This window comes from Aspergillus uvarum (genome assembly GCF_003184745.1).
Source record: "Aspergillus uvarum CBS 121591 unplaced genomic scaffold BO82scaffold_7, whole genome shotgun sequence".
In the NCBI taxonomy this organism is placed as follows: Eukaryota; Fungi; Ascomycota; class Eurotiomycetes; order Eurotiales; family Aspergillaceae; genus Aspergillus; species Aspergillus uvarum.
Window position 1 is genome coordinate 96,522 of NW_020291304.1, and position 12,095 is coordinate 108,616.

The following is a 12,095-nucleotide window of genomic DNA, read 5'->3' on the forward strand; positions in this document are numbered from 1 at the left end:
GGGCGTTGGAGCAAACTAGATAGAGCAAACCGAAAAAAAAAAAAAAAAAAAAAAAAAAAAAAAAAAAAAAAAAAAAAAAAAAAAAAAAAAAAAAAAAAAAAAACAGACATACAACAGTGTGAATTCAAACGTGGCCGCCCACCATACGACTAATCTACCAGCTTTTGGCCACGCTTAAGCCAAACGCTGGGGGATGCCGCCCCTGGTGAGATTAGGGTGAGGCCGCTTTCCGGTCGCGAGATTTAGGTGAGATGCGGGTGATTTGGATGACTGTACAATACAGGGACAATTGCCAGATAGATTAACAGAGCCACAACAGGAATATCCGAGAGGATTACAGTCTTTTCCATGGCAGGGATATCGTCGATAAGATCACTAGTATTTGCTGCCTAAAGGTATTGATGTGCTTAAGCCTTAAAGGCGGTCAAGAACTCAAGGGCCGAGGTAAAAAACAAAAAAAAACTCCCCTGACGGTACAGTTACCTCAAAGCCATCTCTCTTCCCTCTCACCGGCGTCAGTCAATCTGACTATTCTCTCAACAGTAAGCGGACGATGAGGCTGCCAACCTAAGGCACAGGAAATCTATTGGACTGGGTCTGGTGCAAACGGGCAAACGGTCCAAACAACAAGCCCGTGATGACACCGAGAACAGAATCGACAGCACCGGGGTCGTTGAAAGTCGACAGAAAAGCCGCTTGGAAGTCCAAGTTCAGCGACGAGCAGCTAGAAAGGGAACGGCATGTCGATCGGATCTCTCAACGTCGGACGCGGCGGAAATCCAAGCAGGATGCCGCACAGCTACAGGAGAAGATGAACCTGCTCTCTAGCGGTGACCACCAGGGCCTGCTGGAGCGGACGTTGATGGAGAATGACGGATTAAAGAGCAAGTTGAATCTTCTCCAAGCCCGACTCGGTCAGATTCATCGTATCTCTACGCAATGCTTGGAGGTTGGTGATATGCCGAATCCCGTAGGCTCCCATTGTCCACAAAACCCAGGCCTGTCGCCCTCTAGGTTGAAAAGCACCTCAATGGCGGATGAAATACCGACCGATGCTGGAAAAATGTTCTCACGGCAACCTTCGATCTTTCTCTCTGCCATAGAACAAATGAGGGATACTCACGGTAATGACATGTCACGGCTCACGTCCAATCACTTTATCGAAGGCGTGATGGCTTGGAAATACTCACAGGGTCTGACGGATGGAATGGATTACCTGGTCCAATACTACAGTCTGCGCGGGTTCACCAAAAATGGTAAGGCGCTTCCCCTGGATTACTGATTAGAAGCACTTACCTAGTGCCCTAGACGTGGTGATCTCAACCATAAACACCAATAACTTTTATCCGACTCTCCTAGCGCAGCTCTCTCAAGACTGTGCAGTCTTCCCCCCATCATATCAACTCCAAGTATATGGCTCGGAACCTACTAATAGAATAGAATCTCCTATAAGAATTCTGTTTCGCAAAACGGCTTACCTGGCATACCAGCTCATACGGCCGTGGCGCGGCTGCTTTCACTCGCACCTGGAGCTTGAGGCCATATTTTGGGCCCAGTACCGGCACCTTTTGGTATGATCCCTATCCCCTTACCCAGATAGAAGAGGGGGGCCGATCCTTATCCGGTATCCGATAGTTGTTTGTATTCCCGTCTGTCGAAAACCTTGCAAAATGCTTACCATGGTACCGTCCGACCCCGTCCATGATCCTCCATGACCATCCTGGCTACATTGACTTTCTTCTTTGGTGAGTGCGAGCCTTAGAAACGAGTCACTATAAGTCTATTGAACAATAATACAGGCCTCACCTTCACCAGCAGTTGAGAGGCAGCTGGAAGCATTACGAGAGTGAGGACCTGGTGAGGACTTTGATTCGGGGGTTCCAGGTTCACAATGCAGACATCGACCCCCAGTACTCGCAGCTCACATTGGAAAATGGCGAGCTCCAATTATCCAAGGCTTTCGAGCGGGTCCTAGCGGATGATTCAAACTTTTGCATGCAACCTTATCTATTCACCCGACCCCCGAGCATTGCGCGGGGCGGTTCTCTTGTTGTTTCCGAGCCTCCAGCAGCACCTGAAAGCTTTGGATGCCCGACACATACAGTGGGTGGTGTTTTGGATACCGACGGGCGACAAGCCCTTTCTGGGCATGGTGTCTGGGCCTCGACATCTCCTTCTCAAAACACCAGGTACCTTCAAGGCTCTATCACCAGTGCAATTTCACAGTGCCCACAACTGCTAGACCACGATACGACCCAATCTAGCGAGACGGTATTCACGGATTGTATCGAGGGCAACTCTTTGGCTTGGGATGATATGATGGCCGCCAGCAGCTTCTCCATAGATGCTGTAGGGGAGTTTTGAGTGATAAGGCACCAGAGGTCGATGACTACAATCGATAATGCAAAACTGCCAAAATACCGCGTGTTGTATGAGCCTTGAGGTGAACAGATCATGACACAGAAAAATGTTCGGCATCACCGTAGGTTGACACCCGCAAGTCAGCCGAAATCACCGGCATCAAGTTTGTCCACTGAATAAGCTACACGCGTGAGTGACTAGACAACCATAGCCCATTAATGGAAGGCCTTACCCCTTCTGCAAACTTGCTTTGAAGGTATTTGCACAGGCGCGGACAAGGTTAAGGGAGCTCAGGTTGAGATGCAAGAAACGAACCGGGGGGGACGGCTCGGAGTGCCCAAATTTATCAATGCTTCGTGCAGTAAATATACAATGTAGCACTTGTTCTGCACCGTGCTCGAGCAGTCTCGACGCCCAGGCCGGATGAACATCGGGTGATCAGAATGACTTTGCCGTCTCACTGACCTTCAAGGTCCTCGTCTTGCCTTACTTGGCAGGCGCTTGGGCGAGTAACGGCGGTATCAGATGTGAAATTCGTGCAAATTTGTATGATCTGCAGGTATTCCTTGATTTAGACTGATCATAAAGCGAGATACGAATCCCAAGCAAGAATAGCACTCTTCAATAGACCGCCCAATCAAACGCTCGAGGTATGCGCAAGAGGAGTATCGAGGAGTTTGAACTAGCGTGCTTCCCAGCACCCTAACGGATCGGATCCACCAAGCCGTAGTCTACGAGTCGTAACCTACGAGTCGTATTCGCCAAGCCATATCCATCAAGGCTTATCCACCCAAGTAAGCATCGAATCAAAATCAATCTTGGCATCCTTTCTTCGTGAGAGGAAGTAGAGGATACACGGACTTCTTAATTGGCACCAACCATAGGACACCCAGCGTAGGCGAAAAGACAACCAACCACCCCCACCCCCAACACCCCTTCCCCCACTGCAGGCCTTTTTTAGATTAATCAGAATCCTGGAAACAGATTTATCGATACTATCTTAGTATAGGACAGTTTCGCTGTCGAGAACTAGATATACACTAAAATAAGGATTTTTTAAACCAAATCTATAATAGATCCTAGCCACCCTGATATAAAGGAAAGAGTTAAAGATACTTTCTAATATAGAACTGTAATAACAGAACCTTCAGCCCCTAAAAGTCCCGATAATTCGAAGATAAACAGGGACTCAAAGATCTTATACAGTATTAATAAATCCGTTTCCAGTGTTTCATTAGGTGAAAAAACCTGCTTGCAGTGGGGGAAGAACGCTTGCCCTCGAATTAGTCTAGCTTAACCCCACATTTTGGTGGTTTGGGCGGGATTGCAGTTTGCGCAGGTCTAAATTTAGGTTTTGGATTCACTTTGACTTACTCCACCCCAACTTGATTCATAAACCAGATCTCTCCCCCTGGTCATTGGCCCTAGATCTGAAATCCTCACGTCGATTACCATTCCCTTGCAGATTATTTATTGTTAGTATACTCCCGCAGCCGGCTTGAAGCACGAAAATGAGCTCGAGAACAGAGGCAACATTGATCCCTTGGGATCCACTCTCCGAGCCTCATCGCGCTCTGCTCGTCAAACAGCGAGTAGAATGCTCTTGGGATATGGAAATGGTTCAAGAGATATGGAGGGATGAACAGATTCGGGGCGACAAGTGCATCTATTGGATTGTGAGTTCTACGCCCATAGACACACCCTAATATTGATCAGATGGTCCACATCAGCGTTGCGGGACTTCGAGAAGAGGCTCAACCAGGGAATCTGTATTCTAGGTCCTCCCTGTCGATGAACTCGTGGGAGGAGGAGAGCGCGAGACGCTGATGGACACGGCCGCATCCATCAGTGCAACACCCCGCCAACCCACCCAAGCAGAATTCATCCCGGTTGGACATATTGCCTTGGACTCGAATAACAAGAAGGCCGAGAAAGTGGACCTCGGGATTGGGTCCGAGAAAGTCTTCTGGGTCAAAAACTTCTTTGTTCGACATGCCTTCCAGAGTAACGGGATTGGGCGAGCAGCCATGGATGAAATCGAGAGAATTGCCGTCCGCGAGCCCCTGTGCGCGAAAACGTTAATGCTAGACACGGTCGAGAGAGAAGACCAACTGAGAGAGGAGTTCGCTAAGGCTACCTATGGACGCGTTCCGAAGGTGAGATTGACCGCTCATCCGTGTCGACTTGATATTTGACTTGGCTAAACATATCGTGCAGATTCCTAATCAGGACTGGTATAGGAGCCGGGGTTATGGATGTCTTAAAATTGTGCAGAACTACTACGATGTCCCGGATAAAAATGGGAAGATATGGGATACGAAGACAGTATTCATGCGGAAGGACCTTCAATGATAAGTTACACCCTGTAGAACAGGGTGAAGGATAGCTACGTCTTGAAGCCAGGGGAGCGCTCTATAGCAGCCAACAATACTGGAGATAGAATCTATCAGGGGTATGGGAAGATGTGGGGTGGAAGAGTGATGAATTCAGCCATATGAGGCTATCTGACAAATTGGATAAGAATCATTGAAGTAGATAGTAAGTAGTATTCTAAGGGTGCAGGGCTAATTTCGACTCACTGTACACCTTGAAGATATATCCAAAGTATATATCCCCATAATGTTTAAAAAAAGAAAAGCATAAATATCATAGTGGTGAGATTCGGAAAAATGAGGTAATAGAACGTTAGACTTGTGTAAAGGCTAAGATACTATCTCAAATTATGTAGAACTTAAACCACAGGCTATCGGAATTGCAAGCTTAGGTCAAATATGCGATGCGGGACAGCTTGGGGAAAAAGGTACTCTGTGACAGTTGACAGCTTGCCTTGCTCGCAAGTATTACAGTATAGGAAAGCGACGGAGCGACATGTTTGAAATGAATGATTGAATAAACGCCATAGTCAAGTATGTGTACGGAGGGTCAGCGGAAGGCTGCCGATTGGTGCGGAATGAACCTCGGAACCCAGCCTTCCGGAACACGGAACAAGTATCTGCCGGCGTTGACCGCCTGCATCTGCCGCGCCACCTTGACTCAAATTGCAGACGGAAGAAGTATTGTTCCGCTTGCGCCCGCCTCAAGAAAACCATCCCACCATCTTATCAGCCCACTTGCCCATCGTTTGCCTTTCTCCCCTCACCAATCCCATTCTCTGGCTCCGGCTCTGGCTTGTCACGATGGATTCTGCAGCGCAGGCACGTTATGATCTTATCAAAGAGAACCTCGCTGAGGTTCTGAACCCCGAGATTCTCGAGGGTATCCTGGCCGAGGGCCGCCATCCCCGCATCTACTGGGGTGAGTCAGTCTAAACACCATGCTGTATTACCTATACCAACTAATGGTTCCCTCAAATCAGGAACGGCCACCACCGGCAGACCCCACGTCGGCTACTTCCTCGCTGCCCTTAAGATCGCTCAATTGCTCCGTGCCCAATGCGACGTTGTCGTCCTGCTCGCCGATATCCACGGTTTCCTCGACAACCTGAAGGCCCCGCTGGAGCTGGTGGACAACCGCGCCCAGTACTACCGCAAGATCATCACCGCCATTCTCGAGTCTGTCGGCGTGTCGACCGAGAAGCTCGAGTTCGTGCTCGGCAGCTCCTACCAGAAGTCCCCCGAATATGTCATGGATGTCTACCGCCTGTCGAGTTTGATCTCCGAGTCGGATGCCAAGAAGGCCGGTGCGGAGGTCGTCAAGCAGACCGACAATGCGCCCCTGAGTGGTCTGCTCTACCCTGTGCTCCAGGTTTTGGATGAGGAGCACCTGAAGGTGGATTGCCAGCTGGGAGGTATGGATCAGCGCAAACTCTTTGCCGCTGCCGTGGAGTGGCTGCCTAAGCTTGGGTACCGCAAGGTATATCCGCCTACATTTATCTTGCTAGGGATTGGCAGAAGGCTGATGGATTTAATCTAGCGCGCACATCTCATCAACCCCATGATCAGCGGATTGAAGGGCGCCAAGATGAGTTCCAGTATCGAAGGTATTACTCACTCTCACTATCACGCGCAAGCCACGGACTGACACCTGCACCAACCAAACAGACAGCAAGATCGATCTGCTCGACTCGGCTGACAGCATCTCCAAGAAGATCAAGAAGGCCGAATCTGCCCCCAAGGTCGTCGAAGGCAACGGTGTCATCGCCCTCGTGGAATACGTCCTCCTACCCGCCGCCGACCTCAAGGGCAAGAAGGAGTTCCGCGTTGAGCGCAAGGACCAGGAGCCCTTGATCTATACCGACATCAAGCAGCTCGAGGAGGACTACAAGAACGATGTTGTATGTTTTTTGCCTACCTTGCCCCACTTTCCCCCTCCGTTTGCACCTTCCCCACTAACCTCAACCCTGTGCAGTTGACGCCTCAAATGCTCAAGCCCGCCGTCGCGGACGGCCTCATCAACCTCATGGCTCCCATCCAGGCGGCCTACCAAGCCTCCACCGAGTGGCAGGAGATCACCGCCAAGGCTTACCCGCCTCCCGTCGTCGAGAAGAAGCAGAAGAAGGTCAAGAACAAGGGTACTCGCCACCCCGGTGCTGCCGCGGAGCCGGAGAAGCCGGCTGTGGAGTAGGAGGCTTTGAAGAGGAGGCTTTAGCGCATGATATACAAAAAGCACGTACAGTTCATCTAGAACTTTAGCGATAGACCACTTTTCATGACGAATGACTCTGGAAGTTCTTGATTTTCTTTTGGGGAGGGGTATGAGCTGATTGGTTGTCGCAAAATGTAGCCTCGGATAGAGCCAGCGGACTGGCAGTTTTTGATTCCAGCCTAATCAAAGAAAGGATGAGGGTGCGTGTACTACTATGTACACTAGTATGGTAAGGTGGGTGTGGCAAAATGGAGCCGGTGTCGCACGGCAGAAAGGCTCTAACTCGATTCGGTCTGCGCTTATTCCGACCGTCATGCTTCATGCTTGGTTACATGCGGACGGATGTATCCTCAGTGCTCGCGCAACGTAATTTGGCTATTCAGAAACACTACACTGACTGCGTTCGAATGTGGCGGTAGTTACAGTATAGTCGATTTCCGACGGCACGAGAGTCTCATTCTCATGGCGCTGCAAACACTGAAGCTAGTGGGTCTGATGAATATTCAACCGATATACATCATCGGCACGTGCTAAGAAGTCATCCCAACCCCAACTGGGATCGCCCAGCTGCTCCCAGGCATTCATCCCAGCCTGCGACGGGTAGACTACCAGTCCCTGGTTGATGACAGAGGACCCTCCGACGTGCGGCCCTTGGTCCCAAACAAGCAGCGGTTATGTAGTTGTTCCTGTGGTAAGGTTGGTAGATCCCAGTCAAAGTCTTGGTCTGCGTATGTTGTCGGTCCCAGGGCTGGGATTTGAGTGCGAGGATTGCCGAGTCGGTTAGTGCCGGCTTCGAGGACCAGGACGCGAATATCGGATCGCTCGGTCAGCCGGTTGGCGACGACCAGGCCGGTGGTGCCTCCGCCGATGATGATGAAGTCGAAGATGGCATTCCTAAGCCCTTTGGTCGAGTCAGTATTGTAGACAGGCATGTTGGCAAAGCTAGGACCGGCGATGATAGGTCGCTCAGACGTCTCGGTGTTTTTGAAAGTCAATCTCACCTGTGGGTGGGACCCGAATTTGTTCAACAGAGCGTCTGACTGAACTTCGAACAAGATCAATACCCCTGCAGCCCGTCAAGAGCATGCATGAGACAAGACCATATATGTAGATCATGATGTGGTTGATGTGGAGTGTGACAGCGCAAAAAGCAAACATCTTGTGATTGCCAGGACGATGGGACTTTGTGGGGAGACTGGAGGGTGAGGCACCGGGGTCTCTATAGCCCGCCGAAAGCTTACTGGTCTCAGGCTTGTCATGGCCACTATCTTACCTGGTCTGACCAACAGATAGTTGATCTGGTACATCCATACCTAATATCCGCTTGTCTTCGGCCGCACGCGCATAATGAGAGACACTGTCAACAACCGCCCAGATTTATGGGACACGTTGGAAAGGGCGAGGTTATACCAGTCCTGGATGCAGAAGAAGACTGGAATTCCCGGATGGATTTCTCTCCCTACCGCACAGAGCAGTCAGACGATGGTTTCAATGGCTTCCTTGTAACGTGGAAATCGACCCTGACGGCGACTGCCGCATTACTTCCTACATCAACAGTTTTCATCCCAATACACATGGCGCGCTCTAAAATGTCATCCAGAAAAACATCACCTGTACACTCTTTTTCTAGAATAGCACATTGACATTCTTGACTAATGACGTGTACCTGAGCAGAGACAACCGAATCAACTATCGCGGGCCTGCTTCGCCAAGCACCCCCGAGCCAGAAAAACCCAGCGAATCGGAACTCTCCTGTGACGAGGGGAATACTAAGCCCAAAGGCTGGTGTGATCGTCGAGAAAGTGAAGGGCTTCACGACGAATCGTTCCTCCCTCGATCGGGGGGTATTTGCCCATGCCTTACCAGATACATGGACGTGAACATACAGGATACATTCTCACACGATAGATTGCAGGTTGTTGTCAAGATGACTCACATTGAGTTGACTCCTGAGAGGCCATCATATGCGGGTGAATCTTGGCATATTGATGGACAGTTGGAATGCAAGAATTTTCTTTCTCAACCTTGTATCTCTCATCGCCCACATGTGCCAGCAGGAGCCAAGGTGGTACCTCATTAACATTCGCTTTGATAGAACGAACAAACCTGCGCAGCTGCCGTTTATTACCACTCCAACCACAACATCACCCCCGGCAGGATTTGTTTTCCCCAACGCCTCAACCTCGAACATGCCGTGACCGATCGGTTCAGTAAGTGTTACCCTTGTGAATGGATCCAATGGTCTTCGGGGACGGAGAATCGAGCCCTGTCACTCAAGCCGGCGGCAGCGTGCAGTGCTGCCAGGGCCGTGTCCTCACATTTCCCAATATTCTCCAGCATTGAATGCTCCCGTTTGGACTAGCGAATTCGACAGAATCGGGCCATCAGAAATCCTCACCACGTTTCTGGTAGATCCCAAGTTTCAGATCATCTCGACCGTCAACGTGCCTCCAGAGCAAGCGGACTGGTTCGAGGAGACTGCTCGTGCGTGGCATGAAGTTCTGCTCACGAGGTTGCCAGTAGAGCTGCAGGATATGGTCAAAAGATACCTGGGTGGTGATGATCTGATCAGTAGAGAGGAGGCCGAAGACCTTCGGGTGGACCTGATAGAGGAACGGTCGGCAACGTCCAGGGATCAGGAATGGCTTTTCGAGAACCATGGACCGGGTCCATGGTGCAACATGGTGTTTAATATGGTGCACATCCAACATCGTATTAAGGGGTTGCTTGATTGCTCTATGGCTGTATGTGCACCGATTGGCCGAAGGGTGACAGCCTGGGTTTGTACCAATACCTCTACCGAAGTAGTTCAGTATTGCATCCAGAGCAACAGGATCAGCCCATATCTTTCCTCGAATCTGACGCAGTGACTGGATAGCCAATTCCCCCCTCCTTGTTTTCAAGGATCAATAACCCCAGCTTCAGCTCACAAATAAAACCCCCCATCGACCACTACCATCTGCCCACTCACAAACCCAGCCCCACCCTCCAACAAAAACCCCACCACACTAGCAATCTCCTCCGGCGCCGCCAATCGGCCCATCGGCGCGCTCTCCGCATACGCATCGATCATCCCCTCCGTCAACGCCGAGTCCACCAACGGCGTGCGCGTACCCCCCGGCGCCACACAATTCACCCGCACCCCCCGCGGCGTAAACTCCTTGGCCCACGCCTTGGTCAACCCCAGCACCGCATACTTACTCGTCGCGTACGCGACCATGCCCGGCGGGGGCGAGATCGCCGCCGTGGACGCGATATTGACGATCGCGGCGCGCGCACAAACCCCTTTGCCGCCCGCAACCCCGGGTGTTCCAGCCGCTGCGTCCGCGTCTTCCTGCTTCAGGATGTGCTTCAGAAACTCCGTCCCCACGATCCATGTTCCCCTCAGATTCACATCCAGGACCCGGTCGAAGACCTCGTCGCTCTCAATTCCGCCGATTGTTGGCGGCGGGCAGATCCCCGCGCTGTTGATCAGGCCGTCGATCTGCGGGGAGTGCGCGAGGATCCGGTCGAATAGGGCGGTAATCCCTGCGCGCGACGTTACGTCGGTGTCTGGGTGGAAGTGGACGGTTGAGGTTGGGAGGGTGGTGGGGAGGGTTGGGGGCGTGGAGGCGAGGTCGAGGACGTGGATTGTGGGTGGTGGGGTGTCTGGGTGTTTTGGGGTGAGGAGGTGCGTGAGGATCGCCAGGCCGATGCCCGAGAAACCGCCGGTTAGGATGTATGTTTTGCTTTCGGAGGGCATTTTTTGGATGTAGGAGGGGAGGGGTGGGTGGTGAGGCTTTTGGTGATGGAAGCGGGGAGGGGAAAGTGAAAGGGAAGGGCGGGGGTTGGTGCTTTGTCTCGTGGTTGTTGGCTTGTTGTCATTATTCATGGGTGCATATCTTAGCTTTGCTGGCTAGCATGAGATGGGTTCGGGCCATGTGCCCCAAAAGTGGATTCATTGGTTCGATATACATTACATGCCCCCACTTGCAGATTGCTTGAATCGGTTCCATCCAGGTCTGCTTAACACTGCGAGTTGGGTTTCCACGTTCTCTGGACCAAATTTTGTGATCGGATGGGTTGCAAATCTCGTTCTCTACCTACTTATCTCGCTTTCGAGCGAGCATAGACACGCGACTCGGTCGATTTCCATTGGAGTCTAGAACACAGGAACAGACACAAAGACGACGTCCTGGAGATATGATGGGCTCGATTTAGTAATGCTCGAAGCACATTTCCGAGGCTCTTACCTGGCCGGGCCGATGTCCCTGGCTCCTGCTTGTTCTTTGTTCATCTTAGCGCGGTGAATCGTTATCGTCCCTCGTATCACCTCAGTCTAAGGGCAATAGGCAGTGCGATTGGACCACGACTGGATGTCAGATTCGTGTTCCTTGTGAAGCTTACATTCTAAAATATCACGCGAGCCAACAGATCTGATACATGAATACCTTAGGGTTGTCCCGTATACGAGATCTTGAGCCCGACCCATCCGGGTTCGAGCCCGCCGCGGGGTAACCCGCCCGAATCCTGCGGGCGGAACCGCTTTTGGGAAGCCGAGCGGGGTACCTGGCCTTAGCCACGCTACGCTGACTGTATCTCAGGGGTGACAGACCCTTGATGCTCAGTAGCTCACAATCTCCTATACTCTCTACAACTCACTCTAGTGACTTTCTGATGCTTGCAAACCTCCCATCGGCCTGAGAAGCACTATAAACACAAATATAAGCCACCGACCGTCGGAAGGAAGGCTCTACTGAATAGTCTTTCGGAATTTGCGTTTATGCTATAGTATTTGTCGTTTATAGTTCGAGCCCAGACTGAACTAATAACTCTCTTTGTTCCATGATAAGAACGCTCCTTTGTCTGGAACGCTAGTGGCGCATTAATCTAGTTCAGAGTTGCCTCTGCTGACCTCCTAGACCGATCTATAGCCTTGAACGACCGACACTGGCTCGGGCCAGGGCAGTCTCTGGTACTCTAATAGCTGGACGAATGTCGAGATTATCGAAGGGCGCTATTCACGCTAAATTTTCACGCTTATGAATTATTATTTCACGGCACACTGTATCTTGTATTTTCATTGCCGTGCGATTTGCGGGATGCTTTCATTAACTGAAACCTGTCTCGTCAACTCAATGTCGATTCAACAACGACACCGTTTCTGCTTG

General features: G+C 51.0%; 8 protein-coding genes across 8 annotated transcripts; 6 read left to right on the forward strand and 2 right to left on the reverse strand.

Annotated features, from left to right (window-relative positions):
• Window positions 1-649: 649 nt before the first annotated feature.
• BO82DRAFT_266429 (uncharacterized protein) lies at window positions 650-973 on the forward strand (the record flags this gene model as incomplete). Its single annotated transcript, XM_025630953.1, has 1 exon — window positions 650-973. A coding segment is annotated over one exon (324 nt), but the record flags the coding sequence as incomplete, so codon positions are not given.
• Window positions 974-1,132: 159 nt separating this feature from the next.
• BO82DRAFT_275431 (uncharacterized protein) lies at window positions 1,133-1,577 on the forward strand (the record flags this gene model as incomplete). The annotated part of the gene is made up of 2 exons (XM_025631115.1): window positions 1,133-1,256; window positions 1,309-1,577. 2 exons carry the CDS (start codon window positions 1,133-1,135, stop codon window positions 1,575-1,577), a joined length of 393 nt encoding a protein of 130 aa, XP_025495441.1.
• BO82DRAFT_181927 (uncharacterized protein) lies at window positions 1,567-2,536 on the forward strand. Its single transcript, XM_025630436.1, has 2 exons — window positions 1,567-1,745; window positions 1,800-2,536. Exons 1-2 carry the CDS (start codon window positions 1,702-1,704, stop codon window positions 2,362-2,364), a joined length of 609 nt encoding a protein of 202 aa, XP_025495442.1. The 5' UTR covers window positions 1,567-1,701; the 3' UTR covers window positions 2,365-2,536.
• A 1,336-nt stretch (window positions 2,537-3,872) lies between these two features.
• Window positions 3,873-4,886, forward strand: BO82DRAFT_380849 (uncharacterized protein; the record flags this gene model as incomplete). Its single annotated transcript, XM_025637795.1, has 3 exons — window positions 3,873-4,037; window positions 4,140-4,517; window positions 4,579-4,886. 3 exons carry the CDS (start codon window positions 3,873-3,875, stop codon window positions 4,711-4,713), a joined length of 678 nt encoding a protein of 225 aa, XP_025495443.1. The 3' UTR covers window positions 4,714-4,886.
• A 599-nt stretch (window positions 4,887-5,485) lies between these two features.
• On the forward strand, window positions 5,486-7,253 carry BO82DRAFT_351112 (tyrosine--tRNA ligase TYS1). The gene is made up of 5 exons (XM_025634332.1): window positions 5,486-5,655; window positions 5,717-6,213; window positions 6,274-6,340; window positions 6,402-6,634; window positions 6,709-7,253. The coding sequence occupies exons 1-5, from the start codon at window positions 5,538-5,540 to the stop codon at window positions 6,922-6,924; spliced, it is 1,131 nt and encodes a 376-aa protein (XP_025495444.1). The 5' UTR covers window positions 5,486-5,537; the 3' UTR covers window positions 6,925-7,253.
• A 297-nt stretch (window positions 7,254-7,550) lies between these two features.
• Window positions 7,551-7,877, reverse strand: BO82DRAFT_361692 (uncharacterized protein; the record flags this gene model as incomplete). The annotated part of the gene is made up of 1 exon (XM_025636824.1): window positions 7,551-7,877. One exon carries the CDS (start codon window positions 7,875-7,877, stop codon window positions 7,551-7,553), a length of 327 nt encoding a protein of 108 aa, XP_025495445.1.
• An 855-nt stretch (window positions 7,878-8,732) lies between these two features.
• On the forward strand, window positions 8,733-9,334 carry BO82DRAFT_351113 (uncharacterized protein). Its single transcript, XM_025634333.1, has one exon. The coding sequence runs from the start codon at window positions 8,816-8,818 to the stop codon at window positions 9,023-9,025; it is 210 nt and encodes a 69-aa protein (XP_025495446.1). The 5' UTR covers window positions 8,733-8,815; the 3' UTR covers window positions 9,026-9,334.
• A 159-nt stretch (window positions 9,335-9,493) lies between these two features.
• On the reverse strand, window positions 9,494-10,711 carry BO82DRAFT_302412 (SDR family NAD(P)-dependent oxidoreductase). Its single transcript, XM_025632121.1, has one exon. The coding sequence runs from the start codon at window positions 10,685-10,687 to the stop codon at window positions 9,872-9,874; it is 816 nt and encodes a 271-aa protein (XP_025495447.1). The 5' UTR covers window positions 10,688-10,711; the 3' UTR covers window positions 9,494-9,871.
• Window positions 10,712-12,095: the final 1,384 nt, after the last annotated feature.

Excerpts from the sequence above, each read along its gene's own strand:
- BO82DRAFT_181927 (XM_025630436.1), top strand. The coding sequence starts at position 1,702 with ATGATCCTCCATGACCATCCTGGCTACATTGACTTTCTTCTTTG. Across the intron at positions 1,746-1,799 it reads TACATTGACTTTCTTCTTTG|GCCTCACCTTCACCAGCAGT; the intron begins GTGAGTGCGAGC and ends ACAATAATACAG.
- BO82DRAFT_351112 (XM_025634332.1), top strand. The coding sequence starts at position 5,538 with ATGGATTCTGCAGCGCAGGCACGTTATGATCTTATCAAAGAGAACCTC. Across the intron at positions 6,214-6,273 it reads CTAAGCTTGGGTACCGCAAG|CGCGCACATCTCATCAACCC; the intron begins GTATATCCGCCT and ends GATTTAATCTAG. Across the intron at positions 6,341-6,401 it reads GATGAGTTCCAGTATCGAAG|ACAGCAAGATCGATCTGCTC; the intron begins GTATTACTCACT and ends CCAACCAAACAG.
- BO82DRAFT_351113 (XM_025634333.1), top strand. The coding sequence starts at position 8,816 with ATGGACGTGAACATACAGGATACATTCTCACACGATAGATTGCAGGTT.
- BO82DRAFT_302412 (XM_025632121.1), bottom strand. The coding sequence starts at position 10,687 with ATGCCCTCCGAAAGCAAAACATACATCCTAACCGGCGGTTTCTCGGGC.